The sequence below is a fragment of the Topomyia yanbarensis genome, chromosome 2 (genome assembly GCF_030247195.1).
Source record: "Topomyia yanbarensis strain Yona2022 chromosome 2, ASM3024719v1, whole genome shotgun sequence".
NCBI lineage: Eukaryota > Metazoa > Arthropoda > Insecta > Diptera > Culicidae > Topomyia > Topomyia yanbarensis.
The window spans coordinates 315,783,299-315,808,160 of NC_080671.1; the positions used below are offsets into that span (position 1 = coordinate 315,783,299).

The window sequence follows — 24,862 nt, forward strand, 5'->3', positions numbered from 1 at the left end:
TTAGTTGCTACTACCTGCTACTCTGCGAGATGCACCCCCTTAAGGATAGAGTAAATCTTTCCAAAAAAAAATCAAGAAAAGATAGCGAGTAGAAATGTTTCGCAATAAAGTAGATTTTTGAAGCATGTACAACTTTTCAAAACATTGCAAAAATGTCAAAAATCAAACAAAAAGGCGAAAAAACTCTTTTAAGGGGGTATCTCGATATGTACTTCTGTTTCACTCTATAACTTTATTCTCTTAAGAGATAGGCCTTTTACATCTCAACGGAAAAAAATTCAACGAGCTCTGTATTTTTTATTAACCCTAGAACGGTTTTGTGGGGTACATTTGTACCCCAGAGCTATTTGCAATCCCCGTTATTCCGTTATGGGTTACTTTAACAGCAAGCAAACTTTATCATAAATCAATTTGATTATTAAACTTCCATTAAAGCAGGTGCAACCTATTTGTTCCACTTGACCAACCTAACAGTGCCCGCTTAAAGTTTGTCTGGGGTACAAATGTACCCCACAAAACCGTTTACGTTAGTGTTTTGTCATGTGTATATAATTCGGAAATTTATTATATCTTTTTTATAAGCAAAATATCGATACATAGTAAGCGAGAAACTTGCCTGAAATTGCATTGGCTTTAACATTGCTGAACAATAGAATCTGTTATTTGATATAATAAAGCTACTATAGCAAAGAAACTAGAAAAGGCGCTTGGATCGTTATCATACTTTTTGGTTTTGAGGACAAAAGAGACGTGAATATGATTTGTATATGATATGTACTACGCACCACTCAATGCCTCATCTTCTGTAGCCCAGGCTCTGGAACGTACAGTGCACTGGCCTGTCCCTTCAACGTCTTCCTGTTTTAACTTCGTTACTGCATCTTGCTGTATATTTACTGTTTCTATTGGCGTTTGTTGTTCAAACAAGCATCGGAATAAATACACTTTTTGTCGGTTTTTTAAATTATTTACTATTTGTTCAAAAGTCAATTTAACAATCTTTACAAAACCGTATAGATTGTCAAAATCTGTTAGAAACTTCCAAAGTTATAGTAATATTAAGGAAAAAAGGGGATTTTGACGTATTTTAAAGATCTGTTCTATGAAAAATGAAATATTGCACAATCAAATTTACAAATCACGAATATTTTTAAAAAGGCTGCTTTGCTTGGCTTATTTTTGAATAAAACTATCCAATTTAATTATAAATTCAATAAAAACTAGGAATATTAGAGCGATTTTAGCTCTGCGGAACGAATGTACACAACAAAACCGTTTACGTATAGAAAAAGTCACGAAAGCGTTGTAGGGTTAAAAACAATGTTTATTCTTCAAAAAACGTCAATGAATATTGGAGATAGGGGCCCTGGTCAGCCGTACGACGCGATGGTCTCACAATAGCGCTGGACGGCACGTCCATCTTCCGGATACAATTCCAGATCCTGGTGGTCAACTGCTTCATATCCTTGGCCCGCCAATTTTTTTTGTACACTAGGGCACTGAGGGACCCGAAAACATCCTCAATGGGACAGCACTGGGGTAAGTTTGTCGGGTTCCTTTCTTTCGGCACTTACGGTATCTTTTTCCGCTCAAGATACTCCCGAGTCTTCTTGGCGTAATGAGAGGACGCCTTGTCCGGCCAATAGACGTACTTCCCATCCGCATGATGCTCTTTTAAGACCGGCAGAAGAATTTTCTCAAGACACTCCTCATAGCCGCATGATGCTCCTTTAAGACCGGCAGAAGAATTTTCTCAAGACACTCCTCATAGTACACTTGTTGATTGATGGTCAGACTGTTCGGCTTGAACCACGGCTTTGAAATCCCTCTGTCCGATATGGTGATGTACAGTATAACTTTTTTTTTCAAATTTATGCTTAAACTTATATTTTACTTCGGGGGGTGTGGCCGTCTTGCACTGGAATAGTGGCTTCCATATCCTGGAATGTAACTTTCGCCGTACACGAACGACGTCCCGCGGTATTTCTTCGTCATCCACCACTGCACTGTCAAGTCTTATTTCGACAGATGAAGTCCTCCATCTTGAGGGTTCGGCGAATCAAGGTATGAGAGCAGTGATATTTTCGGCCGGCGTCACGAAAACTCGTTCCATCCTTGTCGAACAGCTTTTTCAACGCTTCCTTCTTCTTCATCATTATCTTCGCCGGACACGACGGATTGCAGAGTCCGGTAAACTGTACTCACGGGAACGTTTTCGTCTCGGAAGTGGTCTACGTAAACGTTTTTCCACGATGACCATTCGTTTCGTAAAACCGTACAACACGCTCGCGGAGTGCTTGCTGTTTCGACGCGATCTTCGATTGAACTGCACCCGAGCGAAAAAAAAAAATGCCTCCCATTTCTAGGGAGTCCAGAGAGTAATTCTCTTGGAGAACAAAAATTATGCTTTGCTTTAATTACAGAAAGGTATTGCAATCATTCTCATTTTTTATTAAACATCCGTTATTTCTCAGCGAATTACTGACCGATTTTTACAAACTTGATTGCAAATGAATTCAGCTCTTACTAGCTGTTATCGAAGGTTATTCAGATCTGATTATTGATTTCGGAGTTTAAAGGTTGGTTATTGCGGCCATATGGGAATTCCCCATATAAACCAGTGCAATCGTAATAGCTCAAAGGTTTCAGAACTATTGAAATGGACATCAAATTACTTGCAGCGTTTTCGTTTTTACTGGGTGCTACACCCCGATCAGAAACACAACAAAAATATTTCAAAAACATATCTCGCGTTGTCACTTGTTATAATTTTCTGTTATTTTAACTACTAACGAGACCTAATTTATAACACATTTTGTTATGAAAATTGCCTTCTGTTATAAACTTGTTATTTCATTCTGATCTGGACCGGTGTAGTGCAAAAAAAGAGATAGTTTAATTACACCCAAATTTGAATGAGTGCAGCACTGACTACACCGGTATAGTGCACTGTCAAAAACGCAGGTTAGTTTCGCAGGTCTAGATCACCGATGCCCAATCAAAGTATTAAAGAGCTTTATATATGCACATTTATAGAGATTATAAGCAACCAAATCATAATGCAAATTCCCGAGCATAGACAAACATCAAAATTTCAACAAATCGAAGTCACATTTTTATATCAACATCAAACTGAGAACTTAATCAGCTCTCAGTTTATGATTGCTATCAGCGTATTGAAAAATGCGGTACACTCTCCGAGATGTCCGTTTATCCTGGATGGTGCCGCGCAATTCGCGACGTCTGGTCAATTACAATAAACTGACATGTGAGAGCCGAAGGACTCACTAAAATAACTGATAATGAGCAATATTTCATGTCTATTGCTACACGTAGGTGGGGTTTTCCTTTGAATCTCTAGTGTTAATCAAGAATACCTTGTACGACCTTTATGTCATCAATATATTGATCAATAAATTAATGTTTTGTCAATATTCCTGATAGTATGGGAACTGCTCACTAGTACAAAACCAAACCTAATGGCCTATTCACCTTATAGCCGAATGTCGCATTTTACCACCCTAATAACGATGCCGGTATTGAGTGCACCAAAAATATTTTATTTTTTCGATGAACATAAACATTTTAAATGTGACAATCATCTACTTTACAAGTAATATGCAAACGCTACAATACATCTACGAACCATTTTCAATGTTCTTTAGCATAATTGCGTGCCCCGCAAAAAGGGTGAGCCGAATAGTGACAGATAGATTCGCAGGATTCAGCTTGTAACTTTTCGGCATCATACGCATGCGTCGGAACATGCTCGACGTCGTCCTCGGTCGTGTATCTCCGGTGCCCTTCGTAAGGAATCACACAGAAGTAGTAGTAGTTTTCCAGCCTGGCAGATGCGCATTTGCAGAACGATTTTTTGATTTGGGATTCGATCGGTTACCGTGTCAAGTGTTGGACGGAAGTTGAATTTCGTTGTACTTTTTCTGTGAAATTAAGGTGCTGGAAAGTCCTTTTCCTTTTCCTAATCCTACGGGTGTGCATCTTCGAGTCTTCAGATTTTTGAAAAAGAAACATCTGGTTAAGAAAGTTTAGTTTATGTTATGTAAATGCATTTAGTTCAACCCATTAGAAATTTTAGCCCCTAATTGGTACTAGTTGTCAGTGAAAATTTTACAATCGTTATCTTTGAAAATTTAGATCAATAAATGGGAAACCCCATGGAAAATTAGGTTAATTTGGGTTTCTAGTGCGAATAAAGCGGATCGAAAAATTGTGGGCGTCAGAGAGAAAATCTCCGCAGTTCGTCGTAACGCAGTTTATCTCGATATTTCCAACAATTTTTTTCCGTGACCAAACGAAAGTAGTTCAGTGAACAGTGAGAGGAAGAAAACTCTTATCGTGAAAGAAAATTCATCTCTGATCTCGTGTTACGTGACATAGTTTTCCGAGTACATAAAAGATATTGAAGAAAGTTTTATTTGCTATTGGAATCAGAGACTTCAGTTGAATTTGAAGAATTAATCGAAGAAATAAGAAGTCATCGTTACAGTGAACATGTTTTCCGGATTAACCAATCAAGTCAGTTCGTGGATTGGAGCTGCTAAAGGTGAACCACAGGATGAGGAGGTGCCGACTCCCCCAAATTCGGCATCGACAGCAACAGCAACAGCAGCAGCAACGACAGCTCCAGTCGTGACCACGGAAGCTGCTGCGGCACCAACGGCCGATGAAGGTGACAGAAGGTAAGTGAGCGCAATAGAAGATCTGAAAATTTTATGTTCTTTTGGGTTCTTAAATTAGTATCAATATCTTTACTTCAGTTCTAATAAGCAGTCTGATAGCAAACCTGGCGTGAAATACTAGTGTTGAACTGAAACAAAAATTGCTAGAATTTCCCCCTTCCAATACCTTTTTATACCTATCATTGTTGGACACCATCGGAGAAACAGTTAAGTGCCAATCAAGATTTTTAAGTCAATTATGAAAAAAAGTAGAAATGCACTGTTTTTGCTATCGCAAGTGGATCATCCTTATTCTAACAATGTAATAGCACAACATATTCTCCAGCTACGCATATCCAGTACATTTTCCAACATGGCTGGCTATAGGATAATGATTCACGTTGGAAGTATAAGCAATAAAATGTCATTCTAATAATAGCAGGTCTTCCTGTTATTCCATATTAAGGTAATATCCGTAAATACTTATTCCCCGTATTTCGTCAAAAACTTTTAGACGCATTAGTAATAACGTAGCTTAATGTCGATTTCCTCGTTCACAAGAAATCTAGTTCATGAGAATGGGAACACTTCAATTTGTTTCATTGGAGATTTTGATTCAGCATCTACGCTCTGTATGACGTTAGAATTCTGCCCCAGTTTACCTTCTCATCTTTATCAGATTTATCTTCTCATCTTGAACAGATTAGAATCTAAAAACTGCGCTTGTCCACAATAAACAATGTACAAATCCGATTTGTTACTAATATACTACAGAAACAGCAAAATTCAGTTGCTCGTGCAGTGAAACTGAAATGTTGAAGAAAATGTACACTACGTGAAAATACCTTTGTTATTGCCTACCCGTATGAATAAATACCTTTCTAGAAACTACACCACATTGGAAATACTACTGATATATTCACCTACGTATTTTCATCTTCGGCAGCATCGGACAAAAAAAATCAAAAATAGAATATGGATTAATGATCCAATTCAACTATTAAAATACCACAGTGTTTTTAGTTACCATTTCTAACAAATTCCGTGTATCGTACATTGTACACGGTTAAATAAAACAACCTGCAGAATAAGTTCTTTTAACTTACTTTTTGAGCTTTCGCACTTATTAGTGTTGTCGAAAACAAAACGAGAGATTCGACTCAGTCGAGGTCCTCCGTGGAGGAAGGTACTTTTGAGTTGTTTGGGGTATACTCAAAATTAGGTAAATTCAACTTAAATTTGAGTATAAAAAACCTATCAATGAGTTGTAATTTTTGCCGTGGTTAAATGGAAACTACCTTCAACACGGTTTACCTAATTTTAACTTCCCCCACGATACCACGAAATTGAGTCAAAGGAACTCAATTTTAGGTAGTTTTTCGTTTCCGTGTGTTTTTTTGTGCCAGAGATTAATTTTGCTCTGGTGGGAACAAAGGCAACGGTTGAGTTCGGACGGACATATTTTTCTCGCGTCATATTTCGGTGGTCGAAAAAATCTTTCAAAATATTCTACTTAATTTGTGAGATGGTTAACCTGGAAGTCGCGCAAATGGTTCATTGAACGAGCACAATTTCGCCAGATTTTCAGAACAGCGTGCACTCAGTGCACTAGCGCGACTGCCGGAAAGTTTCCTAGAACATGAACTTATGACTGGTAATGTTGAAAAACTGTGTCTCGCTGTCACAGAGTTATTCATTCAGTCAATTCCTGTCAGCAGTGGATTTAGGAAGGCACATTCCCTAGGCTAGGAGCCCAGTATATGAGAATGAGAGATGAACGAATTTAGCGCGTGCTGGACTTGATCCGACTGAACATTCATGTTGGACGTTCGCTGAAGTGTGCCTATGAATTTAAGGAAGTTGTGATATCCAGGTAAACCAAAAACTACAAGGGGCAGCCCTATGGGGTTGCACGAACTGTAGACGTAGGACTATACTACTTAATGTAAAATATTTATTTTTTTAGTACCTAGTGTGTGGGAAAAAACACCCGGACCGGTGAAGAAAAACCAAATTTTAGACAATATAATCACATCTCATGTATAGAACAAGCTTTCTAGTTGCTCTCAAACAGATCCTAAAAGTTCAAACACCCATGGATAACCCCAAGTTTGTAGATGTGTTTCGATGCCGCAGCATTGTAAAATGGTTAATATTACGTCATGAAAACTCAATTCTTCCGTGACATTTTTTTTGCCTGCAAAATGCCCTGTGTGTATGCAAAGCTCATGATTTGTTGGGATATTAGCATTGATCGGAAAATGCTTTCCAACGCATTGCATACATACAGCACATTTTGCAGGCCACCAGAAACTGTTCATTTTACCACCGCCACATGTTCATTTTACCCACTTGCTATAAACATGTCTCATTTTTGGACATGTTTAGAAATCAAGAATCATGTTTGAAAAAATGTGTTTATGACGAAGTATTTTTACCAGATATGTACAAAACATGTCTAACAAGAAACATAAGGTGATTGTAATATCTCATTCACTTATTAGTTAGAAAATAATGACTTTGCTTAACGTGTTCAACACATTCGCCACAAACATTGAACCCAAGCGTACAATACAAAATGAGTCAACGCTGATGATGATGGGTAGAGCGAAAGAGACAACTAGTACCACCACGACACTATTAGCGCATTTCACCAAAATTCCACACGGCTTTTCCCGATTGAAAGGAACGGCCGCGCTTAGCCCATCTATCATAATATCGTGATTTTGCATAGCGAAGGGCTGAATGATTTTGTTCCAAAAAACAGCCCTGCGTTATGCAACACTTTGTGCAGGTTGATTATACCAGTTGCAAGTGGGGCCAAATTCACCAAGTTCCGTAAAATTCCTTTTAATTTACAGAATTGATAAAATTGCTTAGATGAGCTAAACTAATTAATCAAATCCTGTTTTTAAAACTGCCCTTGCGTTTAAACCAAAATGGAAAGCCTATTACTACCACTACATTACTTAATTTCAAGCGCAAATAGCAAATACATGTGCTAGTTAAACCAAAAATCTACTGGCAACATTACAGCGGCATTCAGGAAGCAGTTGGAGCGGTCGTCTGTTGGACGACACAGAGTAGCGTCCCTCCTTTTTGTAGCTCAGCTACACTGGCTGTAAAAAACACAGCGCAGTGATCTGCTTCACCGGCCGTTCAACAGGGAACTGAGCGTGTCTGGCCAAGTCCGTTCTTTAAATAGACGATGATGACGTCATTCATCGAAGCGTTGTGCGCTAGGTACACCAATCCGTCGTACAGGGCTTGGGAAGCGCTGTCTTCTGTGTGTAAATGCGCGATATTTTGACAAGGTTGTATATTATTTAATTTTTTAATGCTATGATATCAAAAATCTTTGGGTTTATCTATTGGAATCTATTCTTAGAAGTATTTCGGGGCGATTTGAGCAAAAAATTTGAAAATTTATCGTGAGATGGCTGAATTATATGCGTTTAAAATTGGACCACTTTTCGTTACATACCATTTTTGTAGAATTTGCAGAGTGTACCCCCATATCGAAAACAAAGACGTAGTCCTACGTCAAAAAGAATTTGGCCAAGGCAAAAACTGGGAACCAGCAAACAGGTGAATTTTTTTTCGTCTTACTTTTGATGTCGCTTGACTTTTTGAACAAAAGTAGTGTATCCCACAGTAATGTACACAATGGACGTCAAAAATTTGAACCTTTGTACGGAGAGATATACACGAATAACTGTTTGAAATGTTTTTCTTTTTGTGTGTCCCAAGGAGTTTTTATTCTATTTTTTTTTATTTTTTAACTCTAAGCACCTTGGTGTGTCCTACAGAGGTTTTCCAAAAAGATATCCATTGCCTCCATGCATAGAGGAATCACAATCCTTCATAAGAGGTGCTCAAAGTGCTATTGTCTGGAACTTTGCCGAATACACATTCCTTCTATGTTTCGCCGAGCAAATATAGAAGATGCAATAATTATAAATGGGGGCGGGCAAAGAGTAGTTGGTAAATCGATTGCCTTGTACGCAGCTCACCTGGGTTCGAATCCCAACCCCGCACATGTAGGGTTAGAGATTTTTCTAACCCGAAGCGGCGAATGACCTTAAGGTTAAAACCTCTATAATCGACATAAAAAAGAATTATAACTTCATTTAATTTCGACTAATAATGGTATAGTGCTACAATACAACAACACAACTATAGTGCAAGTAGATCAATGCACAGTGGTCCAGAATGCAAATTTTGCAAGAATTTTAAGATTTTACTAAAACTAAGCAGCTTAGATTTATTAAGCCTTTAGAGAAGTTTTCGTAGGTTGTGAGCCCCTTCTTTTTGTTAAAACAACGTTAGGGTGATTCCAATTTTACCAAGGTCGAAAAATAATCTTTTTGATCATTCTAGAGCTATAACTTCTTTTTCAACTATAAATATGTTTATGATTAGAATTATAATTGAGCAAAAAATGGCAAATACTTTACAGGTAAACTTCGACATAATGTACATTTCCGTTTAAAAAATGTACATTATATCGAATTGTACGTTATACCGAAATATTACTATGATTCTTCTCCTAATTATTAAGTCATAAGTCATTATTATTTTGTCTGGGCTTGTAATATGTTTTTTATATTTTTTTTCGTCAAGCGTATGTAGACTACATAGAATGGTATTACAACAATATTTATATATATATATATATATATATATATATATATATATATATATATATATATATATATATATATATATATATATATATATATATATATATATATATATATATATATATATATATATATATATATATATATATATATATATATATATATATATATATATATATATATATATATATATATATATATATATATATATATATATATATATATATATATATATATATATATATATATATATATATATATATATATATATATATATATATATATATATATATATATATATATATATATATATATATATATATATATATATATATATATATATATATATATATATATATATAGAGAGAGAGAGAGAGAGAGAGAAAAATTAACTTTTTATTATTTTAGTGAAAAAACACATAATTGACAGCACTGTCACCAAAAAATAATATTTTTTCTAGTCTCCTTGAACAATTTTCTTCGAAAATCGTCTTGTGGTTTGAATCTAGAGTAAATAGAACCGGAGATATGATCAAAAGAACATCACGGGTTTTGGCAATTTGTCAAAACGGAGGGCGTGGTTCGATTGACACAAACATTTGGAGTTTTATATATTGGTCCTAGATGAACAATTCCTCCAAATTTGGTTCAATTCCGTGAAGGTCGATTTCAAGTTTGCATCTTTTTTTAATCACTTCGCGTGGAATGACCCATATATTGTAATTTGTTGATCAAGTTTTACTTCTCAACCTAGTAGAGTTGACACACCTTGCACGTTGACATCCTCGATGATGAGATTCTGGTCTTCTGATATTCTTGTAATCAAATAAACATTCCTGTACTAATTGTGTCGGTTCCGACAACGTAAGTCATTAAAGTGAGTTTTCGCTTGCCCGGATATGCTGCAGACTCAAATGATTCGCATTTAATGCCAAAAGATCCTGACTCCTGCTTTGCAGAAGACAAAAAGTTAAGTAGCCAGGAAACTCCATACTTGCTCATATGACCCTACTCCACGCTTTTCTGAACTTTCTTACTTCAAATCATTGCTCTTGCTTGAGTGCTATGGCTCTTAATATTGAAAAATATTTTTCACACCTTCCAGTCCATTGCTAATAAAATGTCGTTACAATATAAAAAATTGCAATAATATACACATACTTACGCCCGCGATTTCGCTAACATTAAAGCTCCCCGGTAGTTAAGTAAACGTAGCACCTATAAACGCGAAGTCACATAAACGTGACAAACACGTTAACATACAAATGCTTGAGCCCTTCGCGACCATCCACAGCACCTACACATGCGATATCGCAAACATGATAACATCCCAGTGATAAGGTAAACGTCTCTGCGCTTATAAATTTTCAAACACAATCTCAAGTGTGAACCTAAAAACTCCCGCGTTCGAACAATCATGAATCGGTCACTTTCGGAAATTTTTATTCCTTGGTATCAGCAGACTAGTTCCATGCCTTCAACTGGGTCAATTAAAAAAAAGAAAGCTATCATATCCACTGGACAACATGTTCCATGGTGACATGACCGGGAACTCTTGTGATATGCAGACATTCACTCTCTGTCAGAATGTGAATTGTACACCGAAAACTAAATATCAGAATGACGGTCCGCGTGACCACCCAAGAACTCACGCCAACACGGTTGCAAAATCCAGTTTTGCACACGCGAAGTCACATGCACGCGAGCACACGCGACAAACACGTTAACATATGAACGCTTAAGCCCTTCGAGATCAACAATGCACATCTACGCCCGCGACCGCGCAAACTCGTTAACACCCCGGTAATAAGGTGAAGGTATTAGCACTTACGAAGTTTCCAACGCGGTCTCAAACGCGAGCTTACAAACGTCCGTATTCGCGTTATCGTGAATCGTTCGCGTACGGAAATCGTTACCCTCCGTCCTAGCAACTTAGGTCCATACATTCAGTAGGACCAATCGAAAGAAATAAAGATAAAAAATAAATCCACTAGACAACACCTTCCATGGCGACATGACCGGGAACACTAGTGATATGGAAGATCTCACTTTCTTCTACCATCTGAGTCGTGCACCAAAAAATAAGTATTAGGTTGACGGCCCGGCGCGCGATCATTCTAGAACACACGCGACTGTGCGAAAGGCACACAATTATAAAATAGAATTTATACGGGCGAAGTTACATACACGTTAGCACACGCGACATACAAACACATTTGAAGTAAGAAAGTTTAGAAAAGCGTGGAGTAGGGTCAATGAACAATAGGCTGTCCCAAAAAAAAATCGATGTTCGAAAAGTCATGGTGCTCAACCCTATAATGAAAGATAAGCACATTTTAAGCACTTTTGTAGAACAAATTAAGTTTCTAAAAAATCATCTAGAGGTTCCGCAAATGCGATTTATGAAAAATGGTCATTTTTTAGCAAAATGGTCGTATATAAGTGGTATTCGCAACTTTTTCAAAGCCCAATTATTTTTAATATATTTTTTCATTTTTCTGTGGACCTCACAGAAAAAATCCCATTTAAAAGTTTTTTACAAAAAGTCCTTATATTAATTATAGACCCTCTTAATCATGGCGAAAAAAATATTTTTTTGGTTAATTTTGAAGAAAATCCACACAAAACGAATGTTAATAAAATTTTTTCAATAAACCAAAGGCATGCTTTGGAAAGTACTGTTCATTGCAAAAATTTTCGTGAACAGATGTTGTGAAAATTCGGTCGAGGGGCTGAGATATAGCATTTTTAGTAAATGCTTTCAAACCATGAAACTTTGCTACATTTTTTGAATTGTTCAATATCTCAACCGTAACTTGCCCTGTGTAGGTATATTGGGTGTCAAATAAAAAGGATTTTTCTCAATCTTACAAAGCATTTTCATATGTGGAATCTACCATCTTATTCTAAGGTAGTTATTGAGAGATTTATGGGATTGTGCATGATTAACAACATTTTTTGAATAAGAAGTGATAACACCAATATTGCTATAACCTATGTAACATTCACGATTGATTACATTTATTTATTAATGTGAATGTATGCTAAGTCTTGTAATAAAACACTCAAATTGAAACTATTTGATATGTTATCGAATACATACGGCCTGATTGAAGATTTAGAAGATTTATTTTGGCTATTTCTGTTTTTGGCGATAGTAATAACTCGTTTGTATCAATACCATTCATTGAGCCATCTTTGTTGAATTCTTCACATGAAGCTAATAATCGTACAGTTTGATAATTACTGAAATATTTTCCGAGCATGCTCAAGATTTCCGAGCAAACTTTGACATGCCTAAAACGATTCTTGGTAGTCCGTGCTGATTGATCGGTGTTAAAGACAAGTTGTATCGAAATATAACGTTTGGATAACATAATCTGGTATCGTGGGTTCAAAATATTTAGCTTAATCAGACATCCATGATAAAATTGATTGTAAAAGCTTAAAAAAGAAAAGTACTGGGAAATTCTTGATCAGAGTAAAACAGCTCGAATCTCTGTACGCTACCAGATTAAGTTGCCCAAAATATATTCCAATATCTCGGTATAACTGGATTTGTCTTTAACACAGATCAATCAGCATGGACTACAATGAATCGTTTCAGGCATGTCAAAGTTTGTTCGAGATAATTCAATTTTCTCTACTGCGTTTGCAAAATCTTCACTAAATTCAATCAGTAGTACTAATACTATATAAGCTAATTTTCTTGGCACAAATTGGTGAGGAAATAAACTGCTATTTTCGTTTTCCTGTATTTTCCCGTTCAAACTTAAATGACAGTAATGATCGTACTGAAAGAACAGTAGCTTTATGTGGAGAAATATACGAGATGGCTCTAAAAATGACACTGATAGAAACGAATTATTACTGACTATCACCCAAAATACGCAGAGTCAGGTTTGAAAGCATTTACTAAAAATGCTATATCTCAGCACCTCGACCGAATTTTCACAACATTTGTTCACGAAAATTTTGGCAATGAACGGTACTTTCCAAAACATGCTTTTGGTTTATTGAAAAACATTTATTGACATTCGTTTTGTGTGGATTTTCTTCAAAATTAACCAAAAAATATTTTTTTCGCCATGATTAAGAGGTTCTATAATTAATATAAGCACTTTTTGTAGAAAACTTTTAAATGGGATTTATTCTCTGAGGTCCACAGAAAAATGAAAAAATATATTAAAAATAATTGGGCTTTGAAAAAGTTGCGAAAACCACTTATATACGACAATATTGCTCAAAAATGACCATTTTTCATAAATCGCATTTGCGGAACCTCTAGATGATTTTTTAGAAACTTGATTTGTTCTACAAAAGTGCTTAAAATGTGCTTATCTTTCATTATAGGGTTGAGCACCATGACTTTTCGAACATCGATTTTTTTTTGGGACAGCCTAATGAACAAGCTTAGAGTTTCCCGGCTACTTAATTCTTTGTCTTCTGTAACGCAGGAGTCAGGATCTTAAATGCGAATCAACTGAATCTGCGGCATGTCCGGACAAGCGTAAAGTCAATTTAATGACTTATGCTGTCGGAACCTAATCTTCCCTTACTCCCCTCTTTGAGAATTATTTATTTTAGTTTATATGGGAATTTGCTGTGTGGACGCACTCTTTAACCCGTAACTCTGGAACCGGCAGTCCAATCATTTAAAAATTCAATAGCAGCCGCTGGGAAGGTTGTACCTTTCATTTGAGACTAAGTTTGTTGGTCCAGCTATCTCTGAGAAACAGAGGTGACTTTTTTTCCACATACACACATACGCACACACACACACACACATACACACACAGACATTTTCCGATCTCGACGAACTGAGTCGAATGGCATATGACATTCGGCCCTCCGGGGACTGATTAGGTGACAATTTTTTAAGTGATTGCATAACCTTTCTATATGAGAAAGGCAAAAGGAAAAATATTGACTCACTTTAAGTTTTTAATAAAAAAGTCAAACTATATTTTGCCTTTGTCAAAATATTACGTTAAATTTGAACTAGAAGCTTAAGTATCATTCTTTAATTTTGGCGCAAAGTAACCCCCGTGGCGCAAAGTAACCCCCGATGACGGTACCAAGACAAATTCTTTTTATCGAAAATCTTTAAGTATCGACCAACCAATTCACGAAAACAAATAAATAAATGTCTGTGTATGCTTTATGTTATTCTTTATGTGAGCGTTCATTGAAGCATCTTGACTACAGAATTGCCAAAAATGATTTAAAACCTTTGCGAAGTTTATTTCTCTGACTTCCTCTTCGCGATGCTAATGGACCACCTCGACTTATACGTGCTCAAATTTCAAGTAGGCGTACTTTCCTCAATTTAAATCGAAATCGTTTCAAATTTTAACAAATGTCGTATTACTTTATAATGAACAAACAATCGTGAGCTTTTGCTTTTAATATTAAAAATGAAAAAATTATGTCCTGTAAAAAAATGGAAACGGCGATTATACGACTTTGAATATACACCCTTCAAGTTGATTCCATTTGTGCCATACTAAAATAATATAAAAATAGGTTCGGTACGAAGAAACGAATCCCGGAATAAATGAAACGGGTCATAAAGCATCCACGTGTGTCCGGATGGCTGCAAATGTTGTTGCCTTGCTTATAGATCACCAAGCTGTAATATTATCAAAAACTTTTGGCCCGAAGAACCGGCTTCCGAAAGCTATCATGAATAAACTTAAAATCTTTGATTTTAAAACTGAGTTCAAATAGGGTGGGTGCTCCTATAGTTGAGGTGTACCAGTAGATGCAGTATTGGGTTGTACGCTTAACTAAGGTACCAACCATCACCAATTTTTTTTTTATTGGTTCACTACACTAAAATCAAGTGACAATAAAACTGTTATGCTTGAACTTTGCGCAAGTAACAATTGAAAAAAACAATTTTCTTCGAATTTTGAGCTCTTTTACACCTATAGTTGATCTAATGTACCTCTAGTTGCATTTCCCATAAGAAATCAATGGGATTTGCAACAATATGAAGCTTTCGTTTAACGTGTTAACATCGCCCATAGATCTATTCTTCGATTTTTTAACAAAAGTTTTCCTTAAGTAGCTATTGATACATCAACCCTATGCGTTTGCGTGTATTTAAATAAAATAGTGTTATTTAGTGAATGAACATTTATATCCCGTCCAACTAAAATGTTGTGTTTAAGCTACTTCAACATCAAAATAATCAACCACAAAACTCACAAAAACGGTTTGACTCTCAAACCCATATTCGTGTGAAATGCTATCAATAGACCTGTTTCGATTGATCAAGTGCTATAACGGATAACTAATTAGACCATTTAATTTCTCTACTACCACAGCCCAACGAAAAGCGGTGTGTTCTCAGGAGTATCGTCTAAAGTGACAGGTTGGCTCGGAAATGCATCTATGCCCTCAATGCCAGCGATGCCATCCATGCCAACGGTTTCAATGCCAGCGATGCCTGCCATGCCTTCCATGCCGTCGATACCGGGGCTACGAAAGGGCAATCAGACGGACGAAAATGGAGGCATTGCAAACGAAGGCCTAGCCACATCACCGGAAAAGACGAATCAAGGTATTGCCGGATCGACGGATGCTGCCGACGAGGACGACCGGTCCAGGTATATTAGGTAAATGGGCCGATACATAATTGATTGAAATTCTACTAGACAGTGAGATGATGAAAAATTATCAATGAAAGTGGCAAAGAAAAGCAATTGTAGTTTAGAGAAAAAAACATGCTAAATTTATTTTGGATACAAAAAATTTCGAGGAAATGTGCATATAAGCGACTAATTTAGGAAAATTATTGAATTTAATCGACATGAACATAAATCTATTATCTGATTACTCTTATATTCAGTAATATTGCTTGCTTACGTATACAATGTAATTGCTTGTTTTTTTTTTACCAAAATTGAAACCTGACCATAAGTCGATGGTGAATGTGATTATATTTTTTAAATGTCTGCTGGAAGTGGTGTAAAGATATTTCTTTAAATTTAAGTTGAAGTAGCAATTAACACATCCTCTACAAACTCCTCATAAATTCGCGGTATTATTTTTCCCCACTTATTGTTACTTGACTCTGTACCTTTCTAACAAAAAGAAATTTGTGTTTATTTGAATATGACAGAATGTTTCGGCATTGTAAACAGGGTTGCAACACATTTTTTTTTGCTTTACTTCCATGTGTGTTTCCACTGTTGCTGTTATTTTTATTTTCTCTTCCTAAGCAAAATGTACGCAAATGAAATTTTCGTGATGGGTAGAAAAAGTGCACAAACTCCGACATATCATCACCATTATCATTCACTTTTTCATAAAAGATCACTTTCCTCGCTCAAAAACTACCGTATAATGCATTGAATATGTCGATAGATGGATTTAACTATCGATGTTTCGTCGAACGGAGAGACTTGTTACAATCCATGTGAAAACTCAGTGGGTCTTAATGCATCGTAATCCACATTTGTTTATTTCTCTCTGCAAACGAATCGCATGGCATTAAATTATTTTTATTTCAACCAATACGTGTAGTATAATTAATTTATTGAATACCCAAGCAGCATATGAAATATTTGTTTTGTCGCATCCATTTAATGAATGGCTATTGAAACTTACAAGGGAGGGTGATGATGGTGTTCCTCGGGGATCCTTCCGGAACTATTTTCTATTGATTCTACATAAGTAAATATGGAGAAAACCAAAATATGGCACGTGCAAAACCGGTCATGTATCCAGGGAGGACATTCAACATAGCTTTTCGTTTGGCGTGCAGCATGGACCTTCTTTGTGTGGTTGCGCTTATATACGCAGTACATGTGCATTACTGTTATTTTTGGCTAATTACTGGTACAACGGGTACGTATTTTGTATTTGATTTAATAATAAAACGCAGTTTTAAATATAATTACATATGAGTTGGCCCTTCTAACCCACTGAGTAGTTTTACACTCGCCATATTTTGGGTTTTTTATATTTCAAAATGTGGAATTCATGGAACACATTTCCGTTTGATTCCCCAGGGGGCACCATCGCGACCCTCCCTTATTAGGTGAAGCCATGCATAAGACGTAAACTGGTACGGAGAAAAGCATTTTGCACTCGAATGCTTTCTAGTCATGCCATTATTTTTTTTTGCATCTCGACACATGTTTGCGCTTTCCGCAATCTTCACCTTGTGTCCAAGCAACAGCGCCCGACAATGCACAATACAGTTTTCCTTTTGTTCCCTCTTCACCTCTGTTGTTCATTAGTGTTTAGTGGCATCGTTTTTCTTTCTGAGTATGCTCCCAACAGACCATCTTCCTTTTTTTTAAGTTTACTTTTCCGATGGAACACAGACCTACTTTTGTTCGCACTATAGTATCTTTTCGTTCCCTCGGAACTCCAACGTGAGCTTTTTAATTAGTCTCAAACGCGAAAAACACATGTTAATCTGTTTTCAGCTTATTTCGTGTATTTTCTGTTACTTTTAGAAACACTAGGATCTATCCAATCTACATCGATTGTACTGTTCGAAACACCCTTCCATATTGTAGGCAATAATTCTGTCGTTCGCACATATCATCTCATCGCCTTGTCACTCACTAAACTGCATCGTTATGTGTGCTTACATCATAACTTTTCGATCCAATTTGCTAATATCCTACGCACGAAAGTCGATTCCAAGCAAAAAATCTAATTGAATCGAAAAAAACAACAGTGTATGATAGTAAATATGCAATACAGATAAAAGATCACAAAAATTTCTTCATTTGTGTATGGCCCATTTGAAATCTAGTTTTAAGTAATATTGTGTTAGCATAATCGTAGTTTCATGTTTATTTTTATTATTTTCAAATCTCGCCTAAGTTAATTGAAAATTAAAGCTATTATTTTTCCCATGATAATCACATATAAAACACGTACAAACATTGTTGAACATGTTATCCATTCATCCAGAGTACTATTGAAATGATCGTATCAGTTAATGAGAAGTGTTTAAATATCGTAAGTGAAAGCATTTTTGGGAGTACAATATATCACAACTGTAATATTATAAGATGAACAGTAATGACAGCTGTGTTAGTTTTTATTCAATGCCGTTTGTTTGGGTGACGTTGAGTTAGAGTTTGCAGGATTCAATTCAGAGTGTTAAAATTGAAACGAAATACACGTTGTGCATCGATGTGTCGGTAAATGAAATAGTAAAAAAGACCCACGTTTTTTGCGCAGCTGTTTTTTCTTGAAGTTTTGTAGCACAGATTATAGATCTAAGGCAACGCAAAACCACGTTGGATCAGTTTAAAATACCCTTAAAATCTTAAGTTGCAGCCAAAATCCATTGTCTGGGACTTTTGGTACCAATAAATTAGTTACTTTGGTTTTTTCAGCCGTTTTTCGATTTTCTAATAGTTCTGGAAAGAAGGAAAATAGGTTTTTTAAACGGTACGCTATGTTGTGTGGTTTTGTAAGAAACTTTGTGCGTTTTTGTGGCAGTAATTACCATTTTTGCATTTTTAATACAAAAATATGCAAATGGTTCAACATTTTTCTGAAGGCATCTAATTGTTCTAATGATAATTCAAAAGGACATTTAATTACGCCTCAAATAACATTTTTATCATCAACATCAATCGTTTGGCTGAGTTATTCAATTTCTTCCAAATTCGGAATTGAGTCCCATGGCGCTGAAGACGGTCCTCTAATCTCGGGGCCTGAAATTGAGCTGTACTAGCAAAAAAAATTCAAAGTATCTTTTAAATAGATCTTAAATTTTTAAGTTTTAATTTTGAAGCTACTTGTTTAGACTGTTAAATTTCAATATTGCAGACCAAAAAAAACATTTACGACCTTTTTTGCGGAATTTTCAGAACTGGGAACCTTTTTGCGAAATTTTTAGAACTCAGGTGAAATCGAAGAGGGCAACATAATGGTCTTTTTCGATGTTACCGCCTTATTCCCAAGTATCCCCGTAAAAAATCGACTACCCTTCTAGAAGATTGGTTACTTGAATAGCGACGTGTGACTTTTTGGATTTTAGTGTCTAACTGCTGGTTTCGATTTATCTAACTAGAATAATGTTGATGTTAGTTACTGACAAGGATAATCCGAAACACTAAAAAACTATACTTTTTGTATGGTCACACAATCCTTATGCACAAAAAATTTGGTCTTATCCAAATTTTTCCTGCTTGAGAATTTTGCATAATAATCTGTGGAAATGCCAAGTAAGAGCTTATATTAAATTTATACGTTTTTGCATGGAGGATAATTATTACATATTTCGGGGTGTCTTCTATAAACAAAATGAGAGTGGCCAAATGGGTAACTCCATTTTTTTGTGAACTATGGCAAACCTAGAATTTTTGAAGTAGAAAGACGCCAGAACGCTGGTGGAAATACGTTGATATCCTCTACATCAGCAGTTCTCAACCTTTACATTATCAAACGTAAAAATTTGTCGCTGATGTTGGTAGACGTTAACAACATCCATAAAAATATCCAGTTAACACATTAGGAAAAGCAAAATAACAAGGGAGAGGGCCCTTGACTTTCAAAATATATGGGAAACCTATAAATACCAAAAGAATTATACCAAATACTTCTAATCATTCTTATCAGCATAAAATGGCCGCTTTTCATCCATGTTTTCATCACATGGTCTATAGAATGCTTAGCTTAACAAAAAAAAGTTCATCGGGTATCTAGATCAAACCATAATAATTCTAAGATGTACCAAAAAGGCTCTCACAACCTCAACAACAAAAAGTTTAAAAAAGGATAGCTGTAGAGTTCAGTAAAATATGGATTATTCACTTAGAACAAAATTTGAAAAAGTTTGGTATGGATCTTGTTTTCAGTAGTAGAAACTATCAACTCAAGTCAATATTAGGTTTCCCGAAAGATCTAATAGACACACTAAACAAATCTGGGATATACAAAATATGATGTTCTCCCTGCGATGAAATTTTATTTTAGTCAAACCAAGAGAACATTAGAAATTCGGTTTAAGGAGCACATCACAAAGCTTCCAGGGAATCAGATAAAAAAATGTTTTAAAATGTAAAGATGTTTTAAACACGACCAGACTACTAAAGATATAAAAAATTCAAAGACATATTGCCAATCCCCGGAAATTGAATGTAATTAGTGGCTTGGAAATTTTCAAACAATACCCAACGTCTTTATCCAATCGAGATCAAGGTAACATGGCTTTTCAAAACATTACCCGCATCCAAAAAACGGTCAACTCCGCTTTTCACTCTGGGCCCTGGGACTCATTTACAATTTTCCTTATATTGAAAAATACTTGGATGTAGATTTGTTTAACTGCATCACTTTCTATGTTGCAAACTATCACAAATTCTAAAGAACTTCACACCCCCTCATGATCAAGGGGGGCGAGGCCGATGAAATCTTAACCTGATCTATAAAATAATTGAAATAAGAGGAAGAATATGAAATAAGCCAGAATAAGTGTGCCATTAACAGGCAAACACTAAATTATTGTTCGAATGGTGAGCTGCAAAACAAAGCTAATGTAAACACCGACTTCAAATTAAAAATAATAAATGTTATGGCAAACTTTATCACTCGTTTCTCAGTTTTATAGAAACAACTGCCTCTTTAAAGTTGTAGCAAAGATCTTGAAGTAAACAAGATCAATTATGATCTCATATCATACCGTGAGAATTTGAGTGTTCTCGATGTCAAGAAGAGCTTCGAAATAACACAAAAATGCCGGTGCCTAACCTGGGCCGAATCAGCCCTGCAGTAAGTTAAATCTCTGGTTTAAATGGTTTTGGTGTTCCTAGAAGTGCTGGAAACTCCTCACAAATTTATAAAATCAGAGACTGTTTACTACGGCTTTGTATCAGCGCTTCATCGAGCTCTAAAATTTGGCGGCCTCTCAAGAAAAAATCTCATCTGCCTATAGTTTTACGGAGTAGTTTCCACAAGCCGACCGCCAGAATCCTCCGGAGTCATAAAGAATGGTGTAGCTCTTTGGTATTACTGTAAAAGAGTGATAGACGATGTGGACCCTCCCCACAATAGGCACACTTTGCAGTATTGCTAATGCAAATCATCCTAATGATTCTATGCGCTTGCCATACCGGGCCTTATTGCTACAATGTATTTAGTGCATTGCATGACGCACGGTACAGTTATTCGAAAGCTCCCTGGAGCAAGGGGACCTTGAAACAGCCAATCCAGTGCTTCAGTAGATCCACACATGAAAAACTTGCATCGGTAACCACAACGTCGATCTCAACTTTGCGGGCGGGCATGTGGACGCGGTAGTCTTTCATAAAATACTTGATCCCAGTAATGATCTTTGCTTGCTTTAGGCAAAATAATACAATTCTGAGCTTATCTGGGCAAACATTCGATATATCTGTCACAGCTGAATATATCAGCCCTCTTTTGAAATCTTTAGAATACGTAGCGGATTATCTATGATCCGAAAAAAGTTCAATGTGTTTGATTTTAAATGGGAAGTCGGAATCCTTATTGAAGAATCTTGTTCGACATCCATTTTACCATCAGCCCCCTTTCAGGATTTATGTGTGCTCCACGCAAAGTGAAAACATTTATAAGACGCAGGAAGAGATATAAGAAATTAAATGAAGAGTCAGGGGATGGTAATGCAAAAACTAGCTATCTTTACTCGATGTATGGCTGGATGCTGCCGATTTTCTTGGTAAATAACAAGAAGATTGTGTTAAAAACCTTTACCAGCAACAGATCCCAAAAATATCTCTGTTTCACCCGCTTGCGCAAAAAGAGAAGTGGGTAATATCTGGAACAAGAACGGAATATCGTAACGGAACTTGGATTGGTCATCTAAAGATATGCACCGCAATCAATTCACCAACCAGGTCACCGCTTCTAGAAATTGTATTTTGCACTGGAGCGCTAACGATGATGGGAAGTTTGAGGTCATTTTTATGATAAAGATGAAAAAATTGCCGCATATCAGTCATATTAAAATATATTCTCAATATATGCATTGACAGGGCATTTTTCAATGTAAATAGAATAAAAGAACCAATGTTAATGCGTTTGTGCTGCACGATACGTAAATTTCAACTGCAAAGTCTTCATGTTGAAGACACAGCGAAAATGTGATGCAAACCTTATCGCTCATTATTTCAGCGTCATGGAAACGCAAATGGGACTGATATGCTGTAATGGGCAGTATACTGGAATGAAACGGAAGACATGTTATAAGAGGGTTTACTGAATAATTTCAAAAAAAATATAGAAGTCAAATCAATACTTTTATGAAAAGTCTTACTCGGCATTAGTTTCAGCATCAATGTAATCAAAGACGTTTCAAGGTCGCCAATGTTTTTCCTGGTTTTTAATTAAATTTAAAAGTCAAAACATGTATCTCAAAAATCTATTTAGTAGAAACTTTGCGATTTATTCCCGAAAATAACAACTCACTTTCGGGCTTCGAGAGTAGAGGATCCCCTTTTGATGTTTATGTGTAATTGCTACAATAAAGGGTATCCGAAAAATTACCTAGTGAAATGATCCTTTTAAAACTTTCAGACAATAAAATATAACCAATTAGTAAGCTTTTGGAATATTTATTTCATTCAATTTCAATACCATAACCGTACGCTCGTACCTTACGCTTAACTCCACTCATTTGGTTTTGTACAACATCTGGCTGCAGCTTCTTGTGTACGGAAACCTACTTTTTCTTCATGTCTTTCTCATATTTGGCCTCCTTGAGATGCTTCCGTAGTGCCTGCTTCATAATTGCCCAGTATTTTTCGATGGGCCTTAGTTCCGGTGGTCATGTCCTTGGGTACGAAAGTGGCCCCGTTGGCTTCGTACCACTCCAGGGCAATATTTGAATATTGGCACGAAGCTAGATCTGGCCAGAAGACCGTAGGGCCCTCGTGTTGCTTCAACAGAGGAAGCAGACGCTTCTTTAGACACTCCTTGAAGTAGATCTCCCCGATTTCAGTCCCGGTAGTCACAAACGGCGCACTCCGTTTGCCACATAAGCAGATCGCTTGCCAAAAAATGTATTTTATGGTAAACTTTGAAAGTTTCTGCTCAGGAACATCAAACTTGTGCTGGGCGATGAAGAACAGTAACCCTTTTCTGCGGCTCTTTCGAATTGCCGCATTAGACAAGCCTTCGGAAAAAATGTTGTTGAATTTTCATATTCAGCATACTGTTGGAAAGATTCATTTTTTATCTTTCCACAACTGTTAAACAATTGAAAATCGGCTTAACAATGACAACGTAGTTAATTTTTTGGAGTCGAAAGCCCCAGGCAATGTTTGTTTTGCCATAAATATTTTGAGGGTATACATCTTTTTTCAAACATGGTTTTTTGTTGCATTTCATGAGACCTACAACCTATATGTACTACTTAGCCCATTTGAAAAGTTCAAAATTATTGTTACAGTAGCACCATGTTATAAATACAACGTCATTTTACTAAATACTCAAACCACACCTCCTCGGGTCTAGAGTGCTAATAACTTACTTATCTTTTGTCAGGTTGTCTACACCTCACAATCCACACTGTCTACGCAGCAGTAATTTATGACGACAGCCTGGAATGGGAAGGGAAAATTACATTTGCACCTCACGTAGTACACGATGATAAGAGCTGTGCAAATTATGCTGCTAGGGAAGATTCGCGCCATGGTGGGTGTAGGCAAAAGCTATAGAGCCTTTCAGGATAAAAAGTTCACGTGTTATCAAGCTTAAGTATTTTAAATAATCAAACCAAACATTCAGAGATGCTGGTCTTCGTCACGCTTCAACTTAAACATTAATGAGAATTTTGAGACGTTAATTACAACAATTGAGTTTTAATCGTTGGATTATTATAAATAGAATCGTCATTTAAAATTTATTTGAGGTATATTTATTTTTAGAATAATTTTAAACACACCTCAAAAGAGATAAATGCCAAAGGCTAGTTCTATTCTAACTACTGACACTAGCGCAATGTATTGATTTTTTTTTATTAAATCATTGATACTTGACATCATTTCCATCACGCTGATGAAGCGAAGTGATTTTCAGTTTCGCAACACTACAACAACGAGAAAAAATTCTCTTTCTTCCGGTGATTGATGAATAATATACTTCCTTTCAAATACGATGAAGAGCAACGTCCTTAAAAACAATAATATGTGTTATCGCTATGTGAATTCGATGGCTTATTTTTAACATCATTTTATTGACCTTCAACTTAACTTAGCGTCATTAAATTAGTATACGCTAAATCTTCTTTGTAAGGGACCATTCATAAATTACGTAACGCTTTTAGGGGGGGGAGGGGGTTCGAGAAGTTGTTACATATTGTGACATAAGGGGGAGGGGGAGTAAGCTAAGTCGTTACGTAACATGTTTTCATCGAAGAAAAAAAAAATTTTCAAGGAATTTGTTACGTAATAGGGGAGGGGGGATAACTAAATTTGTGACAATTTGTTACATGGGGGGAGGGGGGAGTCAATTTTGGGCAATTTTTGCGTTACGTAATTTATGAATGGTCCCTAATCTATCGTTCAAATTACTTCA

General features: G+C 36.2%; 1 protein-coding gene across 11 annotated transcripts in view; it reads left to right on the top strand.

The window, feature by feature from the left end:
- Positions 1-24,862, top strand: part of LOC131683659 (synapse-associated protein of 47 kDa) — a 69,704-nt gene that overhangs the window by 11,176 nt on the left and 33,666 nt on the right. For 3 of the 11 annotated variants that reach the window (XR_009304545.1, XM_058965835.1, XM_058965832.1), the window contains exons 1-2: positions 3,875-4,700; positions 15,655-15,945. Coding sequence is in view for 10 of the 11 variants with exons in the window: in XM_058965835.1 (XP_058821818.1) it covers positions 4,513-4,700; positions 15,655-15,945 (479 nt within the window). In the remaining variant the exon portion in view is untranslated. Of the gene's footprint in view, positions 1-3,873; positions 4,701-15,654; positions 15,946-24,862 lie in introns of those variants that run through there. The other 8 variants (XM_058965827.1, XM_058965826.1, XM_058965828.1 and 5 more) reach the window with 5 other exon arrangements.